This window comes from Silurus aristotelis, assembly GCF_946808225.1.
Source record: "Silurus aristotelis genome assembly, chromosome: 1".
Taxonomy (NCBI): Eukaryota; Metazoa; Chordata; class Actinopteri; order Siluriformes; family Siluridae; genus Silurus; species Silurus aristotelis.
Window position 1 is genome coordinate 32,083,793 of NC_139574.1, and position 24,684 is coordinate 32,108,476.

At 33.3% G+C, this 24,684-nt stretch overlaps 1 protein-coding gene across 1 annotated transcript; it reads left to right on the forward strand.

Moving 5' to 3' along the window:
- Positions 1-1,398: 1,398 nt before the first annotated feature.
- Positions 1,399-23,166, forward strand: cd4-1 (CD4-1 molecule). Its single transcript, XM_083554958.1, has 11 exons — positions 1,399-1,746; positions 12,672-12,779; positions 16,163-16,258; positions 17,234-17,383; positions 17,483-17,629; positions 18,751-19,014; positions 19,821-20,195; positions 20,322-20,576; positions 21,329-21,435; positions 21,546-21,589; positions 23,031-23,166. The coding sequence occupies exons 3-11, from the start codon at positions 16,198-16,200 to the stop codon at positions 23,059-23,061; spliced, it is 1,434 nt and encodes a 477-aa protein (XP_083411084.1). The 5' UTR covers positions 1,399-1,746; positions 12,672-12,779; positions 16,163-16,197; the 3' UTR covers positions 23,062-23,166.
- The last annotated feature ends 1,518 nt before the right edge of the window (positions 23,167-24,684 follow it).

Here is a 24,684-nt window from a genome sequence, read left to right on the forward strand (position 1 = left end):
TAAAGCTTTTACGTGTCTTTAAAATAAAAAAATTCATCAAGAAATTAGGATGAATTTAAATAAGTAAATGAATCTGTTATATAAACTAGGGATAGAATTTTGCTTTGGTTTCTTTCGAATAGATATCGATTCAATTCCATTTTATTTTTATTATACTTTTAACAATATTTGTTGTTGCTAAGCAGCCTTACAGAAATAAATAGATTAACATAATATACATTTGAAAATCATACATTTATCCCTAATGAACAAGTTAGAGGTAACAGTGGAGCAGACAATGTGAGGAAGAATTCTTGATAGGAACCAAATTCATTATGCATTCATTATGGCTTCACGATTGTGGTTGAAGTAAAAAATTGCTCACAGACAGAAACCATTATTTATAATTTCTTTAAATATAGAAGCCTTAGTGTATAAACTTAAACTTTTTACTGATCGAGTCAGTACCTTTCCACACAAGAAGGCTATAGAAGGGAATTTTCCTGCTTATCCCCAAACAGCTGCAAAAGCTAATAAATGGTGGCACAGTACAGACTCAGAGGTGTGTTTTTATTTTTGCTCATTTTATAACCAGTGAGGTTTTGATAGGAAACCACTATGATAGAAAAATTATAATGTATTTGCTTGAGTTAGAAATGAGTTAGAAATGAGAGTCTTTGTACAATCGTATTAAAAAAAGAAATATATATAAAATTATATATTATTAAAAGTGAATATATATATGCTTCCCGTGGGCTCACCACCTGCAGGAGGGACCGTAAGGGACCGGTGCTGAGAGGATTGGGCAGCAGTCGAAGGCGGGGGCCTTGACAGTTGACAGCCCGATCCCTGGACACGGAGAAGTGTCTTGGGAATCTGCTTAGACTGCTGCCCCTGTGACCCGAATTATGGATAAGCGGGAGAAGATGATGATGATGATGAATATATATATATATATATTTTTTTTTATAATATATAATTTTAATAGTTAATAATTTTATATATTTTTTTATTATGATTGTACAAAGACTCTCATTTCTAACTCAGTTAAATACATTATCATTTTTCTATTATTATAATTATATTTTTTATTATTATTATTTTTCTATTATTAAAAGTATATAAATATATATCTTCCATAATGAAAAGATATTAGCTCAAAAATCTCTGTACAAAATAATATATATTGCACATAGCAGTGTGGGTTTTTTTTGGTAAAAATATACAATGGTATAGATGGTGCACATATCTTAATACACATATAAAACAGCTATAAGAGAGTGTACAAAAAAGAAAAAAAGAAAAAAAAAAGTTTTTCTCAATGTTGACAGCAGCTACAAGGTTGTGACGACTTCTAATCAGGGATGCATAGGAAACACGGTTGCAATATAAGTGAAGGGTGGGGGCTGACATAAGAGGAGAGCTAAAGAGAAAGAGAGAGAAAGAGAGAGATAGAAAGAGAAAGAAAGAAAGACCTATACCTGTTAAGAATCTAAACACTCACAAATCACCTGGAGGCTCTGATGGTGGTCTTGATGGGAGGAGAGAACTTTGAGGTTGTCATGTAGTGTAGTGTAGAAAAGCTGACACTGCTGGTGAAGATAAACTAAGCACAGTCCTCTTCAGTAGTGAGACAGATGACAGCACTGTTTCCTGTCCCGTGTGTGTGTGTATGTGTGTGTTTGTTCATTCAGCGTTAAATAACTTTAATGTCATTGGAGCTCTGTGAGGCTCAGCATAAGGAACTGCTTTTATCACATGAACATTGTAAGTACTAGTTTTTTAATTATATCAAAATTCTGATTCTTAGTACAATTTTTCTCAGATGTGCCTCAATCGAGCTTGGACTTGGTTTTAGTTCAAGAAACTGCTAATCGCATGGTAGCTGAGATAGTGCTAACATTCTCACTGAGTTAGATTTAAAACTTTAACTGTGTATTATATATATATATATATATATATATATATATATATATATATATATATATATATATATATATATTTTTTTTTTTTTATAGTGATGCTATTAAACATGTGATTACTGGTTCTGTTGTCAATCAATGCAATAACGACTGTTGCATATGTAGACGTATGTGGCATTTTACTTTGTTTATATGATAACCAACTGTAAGAATAGAAATAAGCATATAAATACAGATAAAAATAAGTTGGAAGAATATAAAAAAGTAATGGGTATTTATAACAAGTAAATAGCTGTTGGATTCTGTCCATAAGCACATAGGCCTCATCAAAACGTAAACATTCACGGTTCTGATAAGAAATTTATAGGTGTGTATCGAGTCCAAGCTCTTTTAATTCTATGTTTATATGGTTTTGTGGAACTGCAGTGAATGAAGAACCATTGTCTTACATTTTTTTTGTTTGTTTCTTTTTGTATTAATTTTGTATTAATTTTCTCAAATGCATCGCAACATAGTAATAGAACAACACACAGGACCAAGCCAATAACTTGCTGAATTTATTTCTGACAATTATTATTCAGTCATATTTATGATGAGCTCATGTATTTTTCAAATCTCAGACTTGTGACAGTGTTACTGTGACACCTGCTTATTTATAATGTTAAAATCTAAATGCCATTAAATTTGTAGGATCTTAATATCTGAAATACTAAGGACTTTATTTGCTTTTGTCATTAATGATATGATAGAAGTGGAAAGTAAGAAGACATAGCAAAGAGCTCATTTGTTAAAGATTAACGTCCACGTTATTATTCTTTCCCCTTTGCCAGTATGTATACGCTGAGATGGTAAGTTATACAGTTCGAATACACTAGGGTTATCGGTTGCTAGATCATTATAATACCTAACATTCACTGGGGAATATGTTTGAAAATGATTAAACATTTCATTTTTTGTCAATCAACAAATATTCCTTACCTTTGCATTTTACTTGTACAAGTGGTGCCTATTCATTTAACTGTACCTGATACACAAAGAAAACAAACCTATGCTATTGTAATTATAAAATGGCAGCTGGAGACTTTATAATAAAAATATTAATAATGTTATTATGCTTTAAAAGCATCGGTTCTTATGTTTTTTTTTTTATATATCATCTCAGGAAGGTTTTCCCTGCCACTCTTCTTCTGGCTTGCTGATAGAGATCCAATCTATTAGTGAATTTGTGTTGCTTTTTCAAAACATTATTATTAATAAAAGTTCTGTACAAACAATACTGAATATTGAATACAGAATGTAATATATATAAATATGTTAAACAGTATTAAAAAAAACACATTTTGTATGTTCAATTATAAAATTAACGACACCGTTTAGGAAACACAGGGATACACATTCAGGTGTTAAACTTTATTAATTGAGCAAAACGCACAATATTCCACAAAGCCATCAGGACAAGTCTACAGTGGTCCTTGTTGGCACTCGATTTCACCGTGTGTCGAACACGTTTCTTGAATTTCTGAATATCATCCTCACAAGGATAGACGATAGTATATAAGATGAAAACAACCATAAAAGCCAAGTTTTATCTACTGACCATGCGACATTTTCATTCAGACAAATCAAACACGTAAATAAAATAAAGGTGTATTCTTTCAATTTTATTTACATTCCATATTTTGAGTTTTCAGTGATAGTGAAGTTAAAAATCATTACATTAAAATCAAATATAAACATTTCATTTGCTTCATTGCAACTGCAGTAATTAGAGGTTGTAAAGAAGTTGATGAAGATGTGTGTATGAAGTTGAATATATGTTGCCATATTAGCATTACAGAGCCAATAGATTGTGCTAGCATAAAGGTTGCAACTGTGGACTACACATCTAGTGTAGATAATTAAATGTATTATCAGTTTATTTTGAGGAAGAGGCTGTGGCAAAAGGACAGACAGACAAAAGGAAGACAAGAAGTAACATAGTCTAAAGGGATAATTCTTATGAATTTAAAATGTATATAGTTAAATTTTTAAATAGTATATATTTATATATTTATATATATATATATAAATATATATATATATATATATATATATATATATATATATATATATATATATATATATATATATATATACTATTTATATTTATATTTATTATTAGTTTATTAATGATTCCTTGTCACAATGTCCATTGTTCAATGCACTAGTCAGATGAATGTGAGATTGAATTGCATTGAACACAAGATGAAATAAAGCGAGCTGGACAACTAAAGCAACATGAACCAAAGCAAGATGTAGAGAGACCAAAACAAGACGTACTAAAACACAGCGAGCTAAAGCAAAATGACAAAAAAGCAAGATGGGTTAATGCAAGATATACAAAAGCAAGTAAGGCAGACTATAGAAGGATGGACTTCAGCAAGACGAGCAAGAAACTAGATGGACTTGAGCTAAACAAGTTAAAAGCAAACTGGATCACAACTAGACAGACAAACATTAAATAAACAAAAGCAAGAAGGGTTAAAGCAAGACAGACTGCAAGCAAGAAGAATAAAAACAATGTGTACAAATGAAACAAGGTCTGTAGATGGACTCAAAAGCAAGACGGGTTACAGCAAAATCTCCTAAAGAATGTTGGATTGAATTTAGACAAACAACACTATATGAGCTAAAACAAGATACACTCGAGCAAAATGGAACATAGCGAGACGTACCACAAAAAACAAGGTGGACTAACGCAAGACAGAAAGGCTAAGGAATGGGTTGACTAGAAGGACTTAAACATATACAGGCAGAAATACGCATTCATGCTTTTTTTTTTGCTTTTTTTTTAATTCATTCATCTAAGCGTATCATCCTGGTCAGAGTTGTGGTTGAGCTAGAGCCTATTTAGGGAACTCGGCATGAGACAGGAATACATCTTGGATGGGTTGTCCGTCTATAGCAGGAGTTAATAGAATAATAGGTAATCTTCTATCATTTCAGATTTATTCTTATTGTTTAGATTGTTTACAATGCATTATTTCAGATTTCAGTACGTCTCACACTAACCTGACCAGTGAATCATTTGCCATACATAATATACTAATATACTTTGATAGCTTTCATAACTGACTGTATGGCGTCTATGTCTTTAATGTATTGTTTTTGATGCCGTTTACTCATGGGAACTGTAATGATCACGAGTGCCTCCAAGCTCCATTCTGAACCTGTGCTTAGGAAAACAAACGTAATGTATTGCGTACCTTGTGCATTATTAGTAGTCATTATGTAATGTACATTGTAGTGTATTTTTCTATATTCTAGAGCAGGGGTCACCAACCTTTTTTGAAACCGAGAGCTACTTCTTGGGTACCGATTAATGTGAAGGACTACCAGTTTGATACACGCTTCTAAAATAACAAATTTGCTCAATTTACCTTTAATTATATGTTATTATTAATAATGAATGATATTGATCTATGTGAAGACACTAATCATGTTAATGATTTCTCACAATAATTATCAACAATGATTTAACAAGATAGCAAACAGAAAAATATCAATATGCAAAACTTTATTTTGCTAAATCTCTGCAGGTATTGACATTTTCAAATGATCACTTCTATGTTGCATCACGTTTGTGCAGATTATCAATTATGTAACATACAAAAATCAATTTGGAGACCAGCTAGCTCTAGATCTAATATGAAACATTTTTTGAAGTTTTTTTTTTTTTATATATATATATATATTGTCATTTTCAAATTCACACCAATGCAAGTGTGATTTAAAAAAATATTTGATGCAGCTCACTGGTAAGTGGTGCTATAGTCAGTTATTTTTAGAAAAGGCCCACTTGCGACTCATGTGGTCCTTGCGGCCGACCTGGTGCCATGTTGGTGACCCCTGTTCTAGATGGCAAAGTTTATAGTGTATATAGTGTATTGATGTCAAAGTTTATAGTGTTACTGTGTCTTTGTGTGCACTAATAAAATAACCCAGAAATAGCCTGTCAGTCATAATTCAAATTCTATTTTATTTCTATAGCACTTTTAGCATTGGACATTTTCGCAAAGCAGCTTTACAGTATGTAAGAATTATAGAACAAAGTTCACTAATTATACATTTATAAGTGAGGGTAAAAGCTACACATTTCAGTATAGAATCCACTCATGTACACCCAAGACTACTTTTCATACTGAGACTAGGATTCCCTCTTTCATACAATGTGTCATACACACATTTCTCTCCTTTTCACTTCAACCCAAGCCCACACATACCACCCATTTTTTTTGGGTGTGTTCCTACACCCTCATATTCTCTTTTCTACTTGTGTCACTTTGCTGTACGGTTGAATAGTTAAAACAGTCTAAAATGTCATTAAGCACTCAAAATGCTCCAAATGTAAAAGGAATGTAAAGGACTAGGGTGAAACAAGATGTTCTATATTTCAGCCTTGAACAGACCGTGAAGCTGGAGAGGAGCAAGGAGCATTGATAGCTTTCGTAACTGTATGGCGTCTATGTCTGTAATGTATTGTTTTTGATGGCGTTCACTCATAAGAACTGTAATGATCACGAGGGCCTCCAAGCTCCATTCTGAAGCTGTGCTTAGGAAAAAAAAAGTAATTTATTGTGTATATTGTGCATTATGAATAGTCATTATGTAATGCACATTGTTGTGTATTTTTCAATATTCTAGAAAAAGGAAGGAAGTTTTATTAAAGCAAAACAGAAGCAGTTTTAAGGAGCAGGTAGTCAGTCAGCCATTATCTTTGACTTTTACTAGCACAGACTTCATCAAGTTATTAATATATAATTACTCTGTACTACAGAAGCACTAGAAATCATTCGTGGCCTATTCATCTCTGCAGACATTTTAGTCTCTTCAAGGTTTTCTGAAGAAGGCCTTGTTTCAGGTGCTGCTATAGACGGTTAAAGCAGCTGACTTTGTTTCCTTTTCAAGACGAGTTCATCACGAGGCACAACACACTTCGTACTTTAACGTACATTAACTTAACATTAATTTCTGGCTACAGTTTGGTGGAGTTTCACTTAAAGCGTTTCTTTGAACATTACATTTTACACATACAGTGCTTGGGTTTGACTCTTAATCATTGCATTCCCTGGATTCAGCTTGTATAAAAATCTCCTGATGTTGTTTACCCCTTAATGATAATGCTAACAGTAACACTCTTTACATGTAAGCTGTATAAAAGCTTGTGTTGCTCTGAAAGCGACAACAATAATGTATTTTACATGATGAAATGTTCAATTACATCCAGATCCAATAGCATTTTAACAAGTTTTACTCTTGATGGCTGTTTTGCACTTGTGCTGTGTGAGAAAGAAGTTGTCAAATGGCTTTAATGGTCTATTCAACTATATACAGTTGTTACGGTACACGAGATCCTCAAGTGACGGTGCAGCGCCCACTAATACACAGAGCTCAATGTGTGATAGTGCAAAGAAATTGATAAATAAATAGTGTGTCAACAGCTGTGTACTTTTGGAGTCTCAAAAAATAAATCATGCCTGGAAATTAGCTAGCATAATGTAAAGACCTGATTGTTTGTTTGCCAATGAAATATCCTTTAAAATTATTTGACATGTTGCCAAAATCTTTGAATTTTGTCTACATGTTTGTGACTGCTTTTAGTTGAAGATTATTTGGTTGTATTTTATTGTTCAGAAAAGAGAATTGTTCATGTCCGATGTTTGCCACTTAAACATTTATATACTGTTTAAACAGACGTTTTTGACTAAATGAATTATTATCTCACTAGCTTTATTGAAATGTTGGTCAAATGAGAAAGACAAAATGCTTATCAAAGATATTACTCCAATTAATGAACTTGCTACTCACACTTTACGTTCCAAAATATCTCAGAATGGAAGTTTTTTTGGGTTCTTTTAGATCTTTTGGGTACTTCTAGTCCCCATTGCAGTGTTTGTTAGTTAAGCTATTGCCTAAATTAATTCATTATGAAGAAAGAAAACAGAGTATATAGGTTGTTTAACAATTATATTTAGCAGTGCTGTCTCATTAATCACACCTAGAATAGAGCCACACATTATCGGCACATTTTAATTTTGTAACTGTATCGGCATCGACAGTGCAACGTACGCTAGGTATAGTTCTGTCACTTAGAAATTAAATTCTGGGTCCTATATTTAAAAAACACAAAATAATGCAGTGTTCTGTAACAGCATGTCATGAAGTGTTTTATTTCACTTATGCCTCAGCAATTATAACTTTTTGATTTTTACAGAGAAATATGTCATGCGTTTTCATGTAGATTCATGTTTTAATATTGTGGAAGAGCAGAAACTAATAAGTACCACTGTAGTACAACAATGGTAACAATATGTGTTCTTTCACAAGGGTTTTTAAAAAAACAAAAAACAAATGTAGTTTGTCACGTTGTCAGGAAAACACAAAACACTAAAGCCTTTCCTGTGTGTGAAAACGCAAAGCATAAAAGTTACAGCTTTGCTTCTGACTGTTACGAAGCACTGACACTGAATAATACTGCCAAAAATGTTTAATAAGCATCTTCTCACAGAAAATGCCACCATATTCAATATAGTCTTGTAATATAATGTAATATGAATGAACCGCCATACAAATCCCTGGCTTTGCTGTTACTATAGAAATGAAAACCTGAATCAGAATGAGCTTAGTAATATAAACCTGTGAACTGTTTTGCAGCTACTGCCAGAGAGGTGCTGTTATAGAACAAGGATCCACATCTTCTGACCTTCCGATTCAATACATAATGCCATAGTATAAACCAAATTTGTGTCTTTTCAAAGCCTCTGCTCTAAAGAAAGCTTTAAATGACGTTTGTGAGGTTTGAAAATCCACAAGACCAATCCTTAAATATCTTCATTAACGGAAATTCGGTGACATATAGAAGGTGCAGGTGATTAAAAGAACTTTGGAAAATGAAAAAAAAAATTTAAAAGAAAATTTTACTGAGCTAAGTCAATTGATTTTCAATGTGCAATTGAGAAGCCATGTTGTACAGTACATGCAGTGGTTAAGAGAGAAAGAGAGAGCGAGAGAGAGAGAGAGAGAGAGAGAGAGAGAGAGAGAGAGAGAGAGAGAGAGAGAGAGAGAGAGAGAGAGAGAGATTTGTAATGGAAGATATTCAATTACATTTCACAATAAGGAAACCAAATGTCACTCAGCTTAGCCAGCTTTTTTCCACTGACATTTTACTGTGTGTACATTTAAAGCCCACGGTGACTTACATCACTGACTGAAAGAGATTTACCCCCCAAAAAAAGCAAAGAGATTAGCGTTACTTCTATAGAACTATATTTTCTGGCGAAACTCAACTGTCCATCTTCATGACTTTATTTTTGTCTATCAATGTATTTATAGCCATTTTTGTGGGTTAATTCAGTCTCGAATGAGCAAAGTGTGGGAATGTCTGAAAGTTCATGATGATTAACATGCGTGTCTGAGGGATCCCCTTAGTGACAGAATGTAGCCTGAACACATAAAGTCATTACTGAAAGAAAAGAGAGAGATTGCTGCATGGAGATAGGTGGTAAGGAGTGGGTGAATGGTTTCTCCCCAGGAGCTAATTTTAGTATGTTACAATCTATTACTTCAGATTCTCAAAAAAGGCTGAAACAACAAGAATTGAGTCCGTTTGCACTATTTTACAAAAACATGTTCAAACTTTTTTTTATAGCAGTTGCTGAGGAGGATGACTAATTGAAAATCGCCTCCTCCTCTTTTCCTTTCAGTCTTTCTCTCTTTCAGTAATGGTTATGTTTTCAGTCCCTACTCCCTCAAACAGTATGAGTAATGAGGGATCCCTTGCAACTGGGTCTTTCCTCTCAAAACACCTTATATGAAAATTTCAGGGTTGTGAATCAGAGGTTCTATAGGTTTCCCCAACTACTCTATTGTTATGTTATATTTTGTCTAAATTCTACACTAAATATCCTTTAAATGGACTACCCAATAAAACTGGAGTAGAATTGAGCTACTGTACATGAGCAAGTTTCTTTTTTCTTCTTTTTTTTGTAAGATTTACTAAGCAAGGCAGGAAGAGGCAAATGAAAGAAGGGTGAAACCTCAAAGACAGATGTGAGGCAGGAGCCATGTTTGTTTTGACCTTCATGTGGTTCCCCTAAGCAAACCACCCCTGTCCTACAGAAGCACGTTGTTACTCCGTATGAGGCTGACTTTCTCTTTATCTACCTGAACATGTTGATAAGAGTCACTCCTGCACCTTATCCTGAACTATAATTTTCGTCTTTTTACAATGATGTTTGTCAATTTATCAACATTTCCTGAACAAATGAACGTGCAGAAATGTGTTTTGTCACTCGCTGCCTCCTTTCTTTCTTTCTTTCTTTCTTTCTTTCTTTCTTTCTTTCTTTCTTTCTTTCTTTCTTTCTTTCTTTCTTTCTTTCTTTCTTTCTTTCTTTCTTTCTTTCTTTCTTTCTTTCTTTCTCTACCTTCATTTTGTAATAATAGACATTGTTATAAGGCTGATTACTTTTTCAGAGCAAACCCCCATGTGACAGAGCACAAAAGCTCTCCATGAGAAGACATTATGAAGAAAGTTTAAGAGATTACAGCAGATTCACAAGTTTTCCATTCCCATCCATTAAACTGGATGATAAGATTAATAATCAATCAGCTGTAATACAGTGAACACGTACAGTACAAAGTGCTTTGAAAGGATGTATGTATATTTTGTGAATCTTGGAATGACAACAGAACAGTCTTTATGATTACAGTATCTGTTCTTTCACTAGAGCCTTTTTACAGTAATCAGGAGAGAATATGCACTGGCTCATTACAAGTACAACTTAACTTTTTTTAAACATTCGTTCATGCGAGTTCTTGCGAATTCGCAAGCAGAGAGCCACACTCATTAATGATACTTCATACTGACAGTGTGAGTAAACTTTATCAAACCCTAACCTACTCTTGTGGAAATTATTTAACGAATAAGAAAGATTGCTTTTGCATTTTCTTATATCATTATTTAGCAAATTATGCGTACATAACATCATGTCAGTAAAAAGAACTAACCATATTGTGTTCTTCCTAGAACTTACTACGTAAAACCGCGAAGTTAGCCTGAGACTGTAAAACTAGTTCTTAGACTATAGAGTATAACTTTACACTTATCAAAACTTTTTAAACTTTTTAACTGTATAACTTTATAGACTAGACTATACTCTTATAAAATCAGTTCTATATTATATTGCATATTTTGAACGGGTTATAAATAGAAACCCACCTAGTGTCCTTAGTAAAATGGCACATAACGATGATTTCAACAAATATCGTTTGCATTAATAAACAACCTAAATAAAGCTGTGAAGTTGTGAAAATTTCAGTATGATGAATCCAAATGCGAATGACAATTTTTCTTTATAGTCGATTCTTGGACTTATATACAACCTATGTTTCACAAAGACCATTTTGTACAAAATATGGAAGTGGGCAAAAAAAAGAGAAGTTGAGGGACTCTGTATTAAAAAAAAAAGCACAAGATATTTAATATGTGTTTTTTTCTAACGAAATCAAAAGTCAGCATTAATGTAAAAACATTTTTTTTCTCCCACCCATCAACACCGTTTGCTGCCAAATAGCACAAATGAACCTGTGGATAATCTAAAATCGTTTAAAAGTAAAATGTCTAAATAAAACATTTGTAAAATAGAATTCATGTTAACAGGCTTAATTAAAATAAATGAATGCACAGAGTCAGAGCGTTGGTTTACACGAGGTCTGAACTACAATGTGAGAAAAAGGGTAAAAAAATAAAAATAAAAAAATAGGTAATTATGTAGAACATCTCCAATTAGTGCCTCTATTTCTGTAATGGATTATTATTAAATAATGATGGATGGATGGATTAACTCTCTGTAAACATTGTTCGGTTTTATTGAATTTCAAAAACAAATAATACGCCGTTGTTGTTTATTGTGAGCTGTTCATATCAGCCGAGTTGTTAATGTCAATTGTTAACATTTCTTAATTCTCTAAATAAAGCATTAGAACAATAACAATAGTGTAGAGTAAAGGAATATGTAAGTAAGGCCAGAATCTGATGTTCTCCTGATGTCGCATTATTAAAAAGCAGAACAGAAAAATTGAAGAGAAAACATAAATACACCAAATGACGCATCTCAAGTCATGCTATAATTCTTCATTCCACTGAAGTAGAAGATTACAAATCGGAATTCCTTATTCCTTATTCAGCTGCAAAAAAGACTAAACGGGAATGCCTTATAAACCATACTGTGCTGCGTGGACAGAGGCGATTCGTTACTAAGTATAAAGCAATCAAGTGAATTATACACTGAATATCAATATATAAAATTAATTAACAAAACAAGTGACTGATCAGAGTCACTGATATAAAAAATAATGGCTTTTTTGTTTATTTTATTAGTTTTTTTCATTAATTTGCAATATTATATTAACAAGATTGAACATATATTTTATTCATTAACACAATTATACAATATATGCATGGTGGCGTTATTACATGTTACATATATGTAATATGCATATACCTATATACGTATCTTTTAAGCTATATCAGCGGGTACGTCTTCACTACGATATTATTAATATGAGGTTAATCAGGTACCGACAGGTAACGAGAAATCCACAAGAACTGTGACCATGACGATGATCAGTAATCATCAATATTCATGAGTGTCATTGTCATCGTTTTTTAGCTAATCAAAAACAAAAGATTTGACATTATTCTAATCCTGGACATCTTGTTCTTCCTGTTAGGCCAATCAGAGGGAAGGGAGGGGTCAACATACCTTATAGGACCGCTATAGCTTGCACAGGAACAGAGCTGATGAGCACAGAGGGAGTGACAAACATCGGATGATCAAGGTACAGTCTTCTCGAATTATTCACAGGTACATATACTTACTGGCAGAAATCTCTTTACAAGTTTGTTTGATGGTTTGTTTGTTTATTTGTTCTACTTGTTATTTTTGCTCGGTGATGGCCTGGATGAGATTCCTTAATATTAATATTTTGTTGTTAGTCATTAAAACTCATTAATATTACAATCACATAAGATTCGTTTTTTGATTTCGATATTTTCACATCATCATTACATTTTAAATGACAAAATTATGATTCGTCACAAACATCTATACTCCCAGTGCACTGAAAAGGGTAATAAGCAAGGGCTTGTTCTTGACGCAGGGGCTGTACGATTAAGCGTATTTTTTTCTGTTATTATCGTTAATATGCACTTTTATGTGTGTAGTGTACTAATATTCTTTCCTCTCTTAAATGTAATTATAATTTTAATAGATTTAATAGATTTTTTGTACACTATATGCACATTTCCTGGTGAAAGACACATATTTAATATAATAAAAGTTAAGCGTACCATTCCGGTGACAAAAAAACAGTATACTTTTTCGGAGAATATATGCTCACTTCTCTATTCGCTTACTGCACGATGATGTCACATTCTATTCCTCTATTACTTAATACATATGTAGATTTCATTCACATAATTAATGAGATTGAAGTAATTTAAAATGTATGCACGATTATTATTTAATTTCATGGTGCGATAAAACAGAATCCTGGTTCTGGTTTTGTAAAGGGTGATTCGAAAATTGTTCCGTAATACAATTACTGCCATATTATATCATATTATCAAAATATCATATATCTAAATCATAATGCACGTCATGCATGTCAGTTTTTACAAGAATTTGGATTTGAAGTCATTTTAAAATGTATAAACATGTCCTCAATATGCTCGAATCTGCTGCATTGCATTGTTTCTGTTGAACCATGGCTCTGACCACAGCCTGATCATCTGTCTTTTCTGGGTTAAGTCGTCAGGTGCAGCCTTCTGCTCTCTTCTATCTCTACATCTTTCGTCTTTTTAACTGCACTTCCTTTTTCAACACCTTTTCATACCGCTGCCTTTCTTTAAGCACAAGAAGCTTTCTCGCTGTCTCCATATTTGCTGTGCTTATTTAAGATTATTTGGATTATTTGTAATATTGTACATATATATATATATATATATATATATATATATATATATATATATATATATATATTTTATTATTATTATTTTTTTTCCTATTGACTAATTTAGTTTATTTTTTGCCTAATCCAGTTCAGTATTTCAGTCTATAGACTTGTCACAAAACTTCAATGATGACAAATGCTTCACTGATGTATTTGTATAATACATCCCATAAATGGGTTTCAGAAAAGTTACTGTTTGATGCATTGTGGGAAAACATGCATCAGCAGTCTTGTAGAAGAAAAACATTGGTGTGTATGAACTGTATGAGAACAGGTAAATATTTGAAAGATTATGATCATTTATTAGAAATATCATATTAATGTCAGCGTCCACTGATTTAAGGAAGGAATACAATTCATTCAGAAATCAGAAATATGCGCCTCATAATCCAATCGTATGCATGGTTATTTAAAATATTAAAATTATATATTTATTCTGCTGCTGATGATTTTAAGATATTCAAGACTCATTCTATCACTGAATAAGAAACATTAAACATCATGTTTTTTGTATTGTGTCACTATTTAAATTTTTTTTGGTGTGATATATTGTTAAAAACGAGGGTGACGATATGACCGAACTGGGCAGCTCGTCGTGAGTTTATTACCATAATCTCCAATTATGTCATATAGACAAACTTTATTACAAATGAATAATGTGGGTATGTAAGTTCCCTTTAAATACATTTGAACACATTCATGCAAAAAAAAAAAAAAAGTGTAGCACAAATAGCCCTTCTTCAGACACACATATTTTAACTGTGTGGAAGTAATATTATTTTTAATGTAGAACTTAAAACGAGGCATTTCACTAAAAGAAATACCGCATAAAGAATGTACACGGATGTGCCAATAGATCCTAACGGTAATGTTAAGCTCTGAAACACTCTTATAATTAAGAAATTAATTACATGAAAATGTCTCACCATAATTAAACTGTCGACTGAAAAATTTTCTAATTTGCATAAAAAGTAAACAACTTTTACAAATAAATCAATGATTATTGCGGAATAAAATAAAAATCAAATAATTAAAGGCAATACAGTTAAGTCAATAAAGAAATCAGTAAAACATTCAGAAAACAGTTACTGTTATTTATTTATTTATTTATTTATTTATTTATTTATTTATTTATTTATTTATTTAATAGTATTACATTTTACTATTTACCCTTCACGGCAAATGATATACATGTATACAAATACATGTATATCTTTATAGATAGATATACATGTATACAAATGTATACATGAGATGACTTACAATCATCTCATGTGTACATCTGAGGAGTTCAGGGTTAAGGGCCTGTGGCAGTGATAGCTTGGTGGTGCTGGGATTTGAACTCAAGACTCGATATCTTAACCACTGAAAACCCCTTCTCAAAAAATTAATAGAGACAATAATGCTATTTGTCTTCTGGGAACTAATCGTCAAGTGCAATTATAACTAATAAAATCATACTTGCGTCATTATTGAGAATTTGCCAATGGAAATTAATGCTGAGTAATGAATGCGTTCTCATCCGATGCATTCATAAAGTCAATAACAAAAACATTCCAAAAAGTAAAATTTTTTCTAAAATAAACTTTTGAGATGGAAAAAAACCCAGCTCTAATGTTAATTGTGCAAATTCAGACCTTTTACAGTATCAGTGTGCACACAAAGAATGAAATGGAGGAGATTTGCAGAAATCTCACACACAACAAAGCTCCATATGCTGTACACCACACTCCCAGCGCAGCCTACCGCTAACAGCGCCTTGTGGCATCTTTTTTTCTCCTCCTGAGCGTGGAGAGATCCGTCTTTCGTGGAACAGAGGAGGAAGAAGGGGTGTGTAGGAGGGCGGAGGAGGTGAGGAGGTTAAGAAGAGAGGGATAAGAATCTACTCCTGACACAATCTCAGACCCACCCCCACCCCCCACAGCTCGCTTTCTCGCACCCTCTTTCAGAGTTGCTTCTCTTTCATGTCCCTGCCTGATGCCCCTTGCTTTTTATGTCTGTAACCCAAAGCCCACCGCAAAGCTTACTGTCTCTCACGCTTGCTTTACTCAATCTTGTGAAAAATCTGAGCCCACCACAAGCCCCTTCCTTCCGCTTAACTGTAAGACAAGTATCTGTCGGATTTAAAATGTGAGCTCTGTAAAAATAAATAATGTGTAATAAATGTATGTAAATCTATTGATGATCATATTTATGATTTCTCTCCCCAGGATATTATTACTCTTTTGAATTGATAGCCAAAACGATGTTCTTGGAATTATTATTACTTCTGCTGGCTTCATCTCACTCATCTTCATCTGCAGCAGGTATCATTCAGAATCACTGCATTAATTAACAAACACCATCAATAGAATAGTATTGATGATCAGAGGTATCTGAAAAGAATGTGCTAACTAAAGGAAACATGACAGCTGCAAATATTAATACCAACCATGCAGTCCAAACTGGAATGGGACATCACACTGAACATTCCTCCAATATTTTCTCTCTCTCTCTCTCTCTCTCTCTCTCTCTCTCTCTCTCTCTCTCTCTCTCTCTCTCTCTCTCTCTCTCTCTCTCTCTCTCTCTCTCTCTCTCTCTCTCTCTCTATCTCTCTCTCTCTCTCTCTCTCTCTCACTTTCTCTCTCTCTCTCTTTCTCATTATATGTTGTTACAGTTGCTTTTCCAAATTCCCTCCAAATGTATCTCTTATAACATGTCAGGAGGTGAAGTGGCTATGTTAAATATGTGTGTCTTTGTGTGATACCTTGCAATGCAACCCTGGCATCTATTTCGGAGTGTATCCTTACCCCCCCAGTGTAACTAAAATCAGCTCTGCATCATTGCGACTCTGACCGTGAATGGTTTCTGTAGATTTTCCACATAAAACATTATGTCAGTGAATATACACTGTATGCATCCCTCCAAATTTTAAACCTATGTCATAAAGCACATGCAGTCAATCTTAAGTCTTTTTTAAATGCTTACTAAATGAAATGTTTTAATTATGTACAAAACTGTGCTTTAACTGTTTGCTTGGAACTTATAATAGAAGACAGATTCTTTATAATACATTCAGTAATATCTGGGCCATATGATTAAACTGATTTGACAATTAAATGTTCCCTCTCTCTATAAATCTACCCTTACTTTTTCCTTCTCTAACACGCAGGTGTTGCAGCGGAGCTGAATTATTCAAAAAATAATAACACACATGAACTCTCTCTCTCTCTCTCTCTCTCTCTTTCTCTCTCTCGCTCTCTCTCTCTCTCTCTCTCTCTCTCTCTCTCTCTCTCTCTCAGCACAACCGCAGATGATTTTAGCACAGATAGGTAACCCTGTTACTCTTCCCAGGACGAAATGGGGGAAAGAGGAAAACGTTCACGTCCACTGGTCCTTCAATGGTATTTCATTGATTCGTAGGAACCCTACAAATCCTACTATTAAAGCAGGTTGGCTGTAACAAGGATCTATTCATTTTTTCATCGAATTTTTATGTTGCATTTACAAACTGAAAGTTAATTAATTTGTTTTTGTGTATTTTATGACAGAGAATACTGAGTGGCAGGGGCGAATCTCTCTTTCATCAGACTTTTCTCTTATCATTTCACGTGTTAATGCTAGTGACTTTGGGACCTTCCAATGTTTACAGCATGAACTTATGCATGAGTATGAAACCAAATACAAACTTTATAATGGTAAGATGTAGTGATGCAATCCTTAAAATGGTTAGATTTTAGTCAATAAGACAGAGATCTGTTGATATATATTGAGTTCATAAAACATATGATAAAGGATGTGTACACAGCATTTACCATATGTTATATAGATGATTTCACACTTGGAGTGCCATTTAGTATTAGGAATAACTCTTAGGCATTGAATATTCACCATTTAATCATTACTAAAACAGTCCAATGTGCATTTTATATTATCGTATACAAATATATGTTAACGCAGTGTAATAGCAACTGGGTTTGTTGAAAACTCAAAATCTGGAGATAAATTGCAAAAACATGAATTAAGCTATAAATGAGAAGAAAGTAGTGAAAGAGGAAACATGTAAAGCTTCTTCTGTCGGCTTCTCCCATTAAAGCTTACTATACAAGATGTATAATTTACTGATGTGATGATGCATGCCAAAAGTGTCACAAAGATTAACTGATATTTTAGAATAGTTTTAGGTTTCATGCTCTGCATGCTTGAAACTTTGCCCAACAATAAAACAAATCTAAACAAAGAACTACTAAACATATAAACCTGATTTACACTCTATTAAATTGTCTTACTTATTTGGCAAAGACGTATATTTTTCTATGGTCATCATCTCATGTACCAACTCTGAAGATGTGTTTAGCACAAGTGACTAATCTTCTCGCTTTGAAAAACTTCAGAAAATAATCTGAATTATTTTGGCAGATATGGGCCCCTTTGTGGGATTTACTTGAACAAGCAAGACCCTAGCACTGACTTATGTTTTTTTTTCCATCCTGTTGTTTTTTTTAGTTAAGTTTTAATAAGAAATCAATAAAACTATAACAAAATATAAACCTTAAAGCATACATGTCCTTATTATGTAATAGTAAATATATAGCATAAGTGGAACACAGATGGCAACCTAATTTGTGAAATCATGCATAGAACCACTATTTAATCTGCATATTTACTGTAAATCGATGTCAATGCAAAGCAACAGAACGGTTTGTATTAAAATATCAATCTTGAGATACATTTAAAACTTATCTACTGTTGCACAACTTGTGACGATGTGGCTAAAGATGATAGATTAGATAACTTCTTCTCTTTTTCTTACTTTCAGTAAGGATACACGCACAGGAACCACTGTTAGTCAATGCCGCTCTCACACTGTCCTGTGAAATTGATCAAGAAGCATTTGTCCTTGTTCACTCAAGTGTACAATGGATTGGGCCCGATAATAAGATTTATACTGGACAACAATTAATGAACAAAAACACTCTGACTGTGAAAACAGTTTCTGGCAAACACAGTGGAAAATGGACTTGTGAACTAAAATATAATAGTGGCTTTACACTGAAAGCCATGACTGATGTCACCATTGTAGGTAAGTACAGATTGAATAGGACACAGTTCTACCATTATTCAAGTGGACATACGGTGGTTTACTATTCAATTCAATTCAAGTTTATTTCTATAGCACTTTTCACAATGGACATTGTCTCAAAGCAGCTTTACAGAATGTAAGAATTATAGAACAAACATTTAAATAAGTGAACTATGTGTATTTATCCCAAATGATCAAGCCTGGGTCGACTGTGGCCAGGAAAAATCTCCTTAGATGGTATGAGGAGGAAACCTTAAGGGGAACCCATCTTCATTTGGGTGACACCAGGAGTGTGATTATAAATCATAAACACCACAGAGTGAGCTATATCATGAGAACCAGAGTATGTGATAATAAGTAATGTCCTTTCTACAGTCTAATACAGTCAGTTGAAGATGTGGAACAAGGCACTTCTGATCCATAAATTAGCTTAACATCTAAGAATCGACACCTACTATTATTATAATTATGTACATTGTTTGAAACAACTGTGCATTGTCAAAAGTATGTGGACACCTTGGAATTTTGTCCATATGTGATTATTGAGCATTTTCATTTAAGACTATAGACTTGAATGCTGTAATTAATGAGTTGGTCCTACCTGTGTTGCAATATTAGTAGTGAGGGATGCAGTTGTGGACGGACAATTTTTGACTATCCAACCTGTAAGATTGTCTGGCATATTGGTCAAGATGTGTCCAGATATATTGATTTTACCAAGGTAGCATAACAGAAGAGGCAGAGCAGGAAACTGTAATTTGAGCAATCATATATAATAAAGCATATTTTCCCTATTCTTTTCCCAGATCTTGCACCCTCTACACCGGATCCCATTTACACACATGACTCCGCCTATAATTTAAATATCCCTTGTTCCTTTTCCTCAAAAATGACCTGGTCCACACTAAATAAAGTAGGTGTGACAGAAGGCAGTTGGAGCTTCAGTCCACTGAACCGTTCTGAATTCCCTCGCACTCTCCTTGATTTAAACTTCACTCCCTCCGCTGCCTGGAAGTCCCACAATGGCACACAAACTTTACTCATGGAGTCAGAGGTAAAAGATACTGTACTTGATGTGAAGACTTCCAAAGTGTCTTTAAATAACAGGGGGACCTACACCTGCAATCTGAAGTTTGGATCACAAACAATCAGCAGGAATGTGCAAGTAGAAGTGCTGCAAGGTGAGTGTAACTGGCACTGAAATGAGTTAGTAGGAAAATGCAGGATTACGCACAGATGATGATTTGTCTGAAAATTACATTACTGAACTATTTCATATAGCCCCTAATTTTTGCCTTTCCCTGTAGTTATTTCTTCAGCAGGCAAAGTTATATATGCAGGCTATCCACTAAACTTGACCTGCACTCTGGGTCACCCCATGAGCTCTGACCTGGAAGTGAACTGGATTACCCCCCATGGCTCATCTCTGCAAAATCTCAAAAAACCTCATCCAATGCAGCTGTCAATTCCTGCAGTAGGACCGAAGGACAGAGGGCGATGGATATGCGAACTCAAAAAGAATTCCACAGTGCTTACTTCTGCTACATTCAGTTTGAAATTTGGTAAGGAAATATAGCTGTAGGCCAATCCTTGGCTCCTGATGGTGTTCATTTTTTTGGTAGAATAGTCTAAAATATTTCATGTAAAGCACTTTAAGCATTTTTGGTAATTTTTTTTTACATATTACTAAAAGAACATAATGTTTAACTTGCAGTCTGTGCATATAAGACATCAGGACACGGGTATAGACCGATTCAGATAGAGATCAGTTATGACACAGAACCAGGCAGTAAACATTACACACATAAAGGTTACAGCAGTTGAACAAAATGTTTCATTGCCATATTGTTGATTCTCTGTGTTTTATTTTACAAGCAAAAACAACAAAAGAAGATTTTGTATAAGAGATGTTGAACGAAACACTGCAGTACATTTTATATACAGAACAAACTGATGCTGAACAGCACGATATGATAGTAAAATACATTTTAATATCCTGAGGGATATTTAGTGTACAACAGAAGAACATTAAATGTTCCTTTGCATAGAAAGCCGTCTCCATGTCCAAGTACAGAAAATCTGGTCATTCTGTTTATTATTCTTTGGTGTTTCCTGAATATGTCTTATAAAAACAAAAAGCAAAATCGCAATCACGAATTAATTATGAGCCAATTTTGACCTGCATTCTAAGCCAGCAATCAAGCAACTGAAAAACTAAAGAAGATTGGAAGAAATGGTCCATCACTTAAAGAAATTAAGAAGGACCTGGTACTGTTTGTAGTCTAACATTGTTCCGTGTGTTCTGTATTTTTAGAGAACGCTCCAGTGAATATTTGGATGATTATAGCAATTGTCGTTGGTGTTCTGGTTTTAATCCTGATCATCGTAATAACTGTCATCTATGTCCGGAGGTGCAGAGAGGTAAACATTATTATGATAGTGCCGTATACTAATATCAGTAATTAGTAATTATCAGCAGTGTTATTCTTTCTTTTTACAAATTCTCACCTCCTGTCGTTCTTTGCACACAGGTGAAGTATAGACGGCGTAAGAGGAGATACTGCTGCTGTAAGAAGTACGTTTGGTTGCTTAGTTTCAACTTTACACTAGTTTTAAAATCTGATACTAACCCTTAAATAGGACACACTCATTGCATATGGAAATCATGTATGATTTAAAGTCATAAAACAGATTAAAAAAAAAAAAAAAAACATACAGAAAATGTAGAAAATTTGTACTATGCAATAATGTGATCAAATATTTTTCGTAACATATAAAGGTTTTGTGTTTAATGTTTTCTCTGAATGCTAAGCGCACAGGTGCAGGTATCTATGTATGTGGAAATGCTTAATTCCTTGTTCCTTCTTGTTCCTCTTATAGGCAGTATAGATTCAGTGAAATACAACTGACTGCATTCGCACAAAGAATTAAAAATGTAGCAAACATTTTACCCCCAAAAGACCAGAATATAAGTGCATTTAATAACTAGTACTGCGTTAGTGTTTCATTTACCAAACTAAACTAACTAACTGAATTTGCCTCATGATAAAAATAATACGGAAAAATCATTCAAATGTATTCAGTCAAAAAAAAGCATTGAATCAAAAAGTTTAAAATTGCTTTAAGCAAATACCATGTACTGTTGATTTACATTATAAAGCGGCGTTCAGAACTAAAATATCATTAATACCATTAAATATTAGAATTTGTTTTACTGTCTAGGTGATGTATATTTACAAATTCACAAAAAAATAGACTCTCTATTTTGTATGAATCTTTGGTTATACATGTATATTGATATATTTGGCTGATCTTGGCCAGAGATACTCATCTTCAGGTATGAAACCACAGTCTGGTGACAGGTCCTTATCCAAAACACACAGTTGGCTATACTGCTCACTAAACTGTGTATCATGTGACATTTGCGGTAGACAAATTGCCATTGTTTTTTTTTTTTTTTTACCTGCATTGATAGCTTTATCTACATTTATCAACATGATGATTAGATGCTAAACTGAGGACATTAGATTGCTTCGTAGTGTACCGTCAATGCCTTCCTGAGGTAAGAAGAGACCTTGGAGATTTGTAATGAGTAAGTCTAAATATAAATTTAAAAAAATTTGTGTAAATGTAATTATTTTATAGTACAATTTTGCTATTAGTAATTACGATTTAAAGTAGTAGTTAATATTTTTCAACCCTCCGAAGCCATTTTGATTACGTTATGCAACTACAAATGTATGCGTTACTGTATATGCGGTTATTTTACACCAGATTGACTAATTAGCTGAACGTCCAAACAACGTTTTCTCTCAAGCTCATCTGCTCAAGCCTAAACTTTCTCAAGCTTCACACTTAAACAACTTATTTAAACTGGATTTTTTGTGGATTGTGGAATGAATGTGTACTATTTGTAAACTGTATTCACTTTTCACCCACTGCCAGCTGTGAACTCGAAATAAAAAGCTGTATAAGTTTGGCGAAATGGCAATACTAATGATGATTATGTCTTTCAGTCCTCAGCTCAAAGGTTTCTACAAAACCTGAATGAAGCCTTTTGATCAACAAAAAGTATTGTGCTGGAGTCAATAAGCTGGATCAGGACATCGTAAACAAAGCTTGCAGAGATGGAGCTTAAAAAAATCCAGAAGATTTTTATAAATATCAGCTACTTGAAAAGACTGCATCAAAATCAAGCACAGACATATCATGCAAAGGAAGTTCCTTTATGGCTGTAAATAGTTTAAATGTTGTGTAATATGTGATTGGTGTAATATAGCACTTAAAAAATAGTACTACAATATATATCTTATAGTATCTTGTAATTACCTTATTTGTTAGAGGCCAGAATTCATATAGGCTAATAAATTTATACATGCATATATTATGTGCTTATCTAAACGGTTCATTATTATTATTATTATTATTATTATTATTATTATTATTATTATTATTATTATTATTATTATGTAAATGTTTAATAAAGAATTTTGTGTAAATACATTTTTAAGGAGCCTGACTTTACTTTGTGTTTGTTCAATAAATAAATATATACACAAGTATTTAATTAATCAAAGCTTTATCAATGGACAGATTGTTACATTTAGTTACATAGATCTTGGGTACACAAAGGCTAATTGTTGTACTGTAAGTCACTGTATGGCAATCTTAAGCAGCTATATCGGATAAATTCGATGGTATTTGCAAACAATCTTTGTGTTGTGGTCTATTTTAATTTTTAAAGTGGACCAGCTTTAATCTTTCCTGTCAGAAAGGTTAACTGATTCTGATCTTCTCGTTTTTGAAAGTGGATCAGTGAAGTGTGACACGTGTCAACATTAAGGTAATAAGTTTAGACTTACGGCAGGGACATTTCAAATTCTTCGTTTCAGGATCTGACATGGCAAAAAATAGGAAATTGTTGTTTTATTGTTTATAGAATTTTACTAAAGTTTGTTGATAGATGCTTGCTTTAGTTTTTGTTTTGAGAGGAACCAGTTTCAGCACTCTGAGGACACACTCAGGAATAACATTACAAACTTATTTGCTTATTAATTTCAAGAGGGTGAGGGTTAGGGTTAGGGTCTGGTGAGGTCTGTTTAGGGTCTGGAAGGACTGTTTAGATGTGCATTATCACAGGAACTACTGTAACATTCATATCAAAATGTAAATAAAAGAAGGTGTAATGTGTTAGGAACTCTGACTCTTGTTTATAAGGCCAAAATACAAGCACTGCTGCAATTCAGTTTTATTTGTATAGCGTTTTTTTTAAACAATGTGCAATGTTCCAACAGCTTTACAGAGATAAATGGGTTATAAAAAAGAATTAATATGCTAGTGCTAATTAGTTTAGTATATATAAATGTATCCCTAGTGAGCAAATCAGTTTTGAGAGTTGTAAGGAAAAACTCCCTCAGATTTTATGATTGTATGAAGAAACCTTGTGAGGAACCAGATTTAAAAAGGAACCCATCCTCATCTGAGTGGCCCCTAATGCATTATAATGAATAAATGTTATACATATCTTATGTAAGATACATACATTCATCCTATATTAGGAAGAAAAAAAGAGTATCTGGTTAAATAAACAGAAATAATCTTGTGGCTAATAAATAAATGATATGGTATATATTGATTATTTTTTTCTGTTGATTCGACGTGTTTCACTAA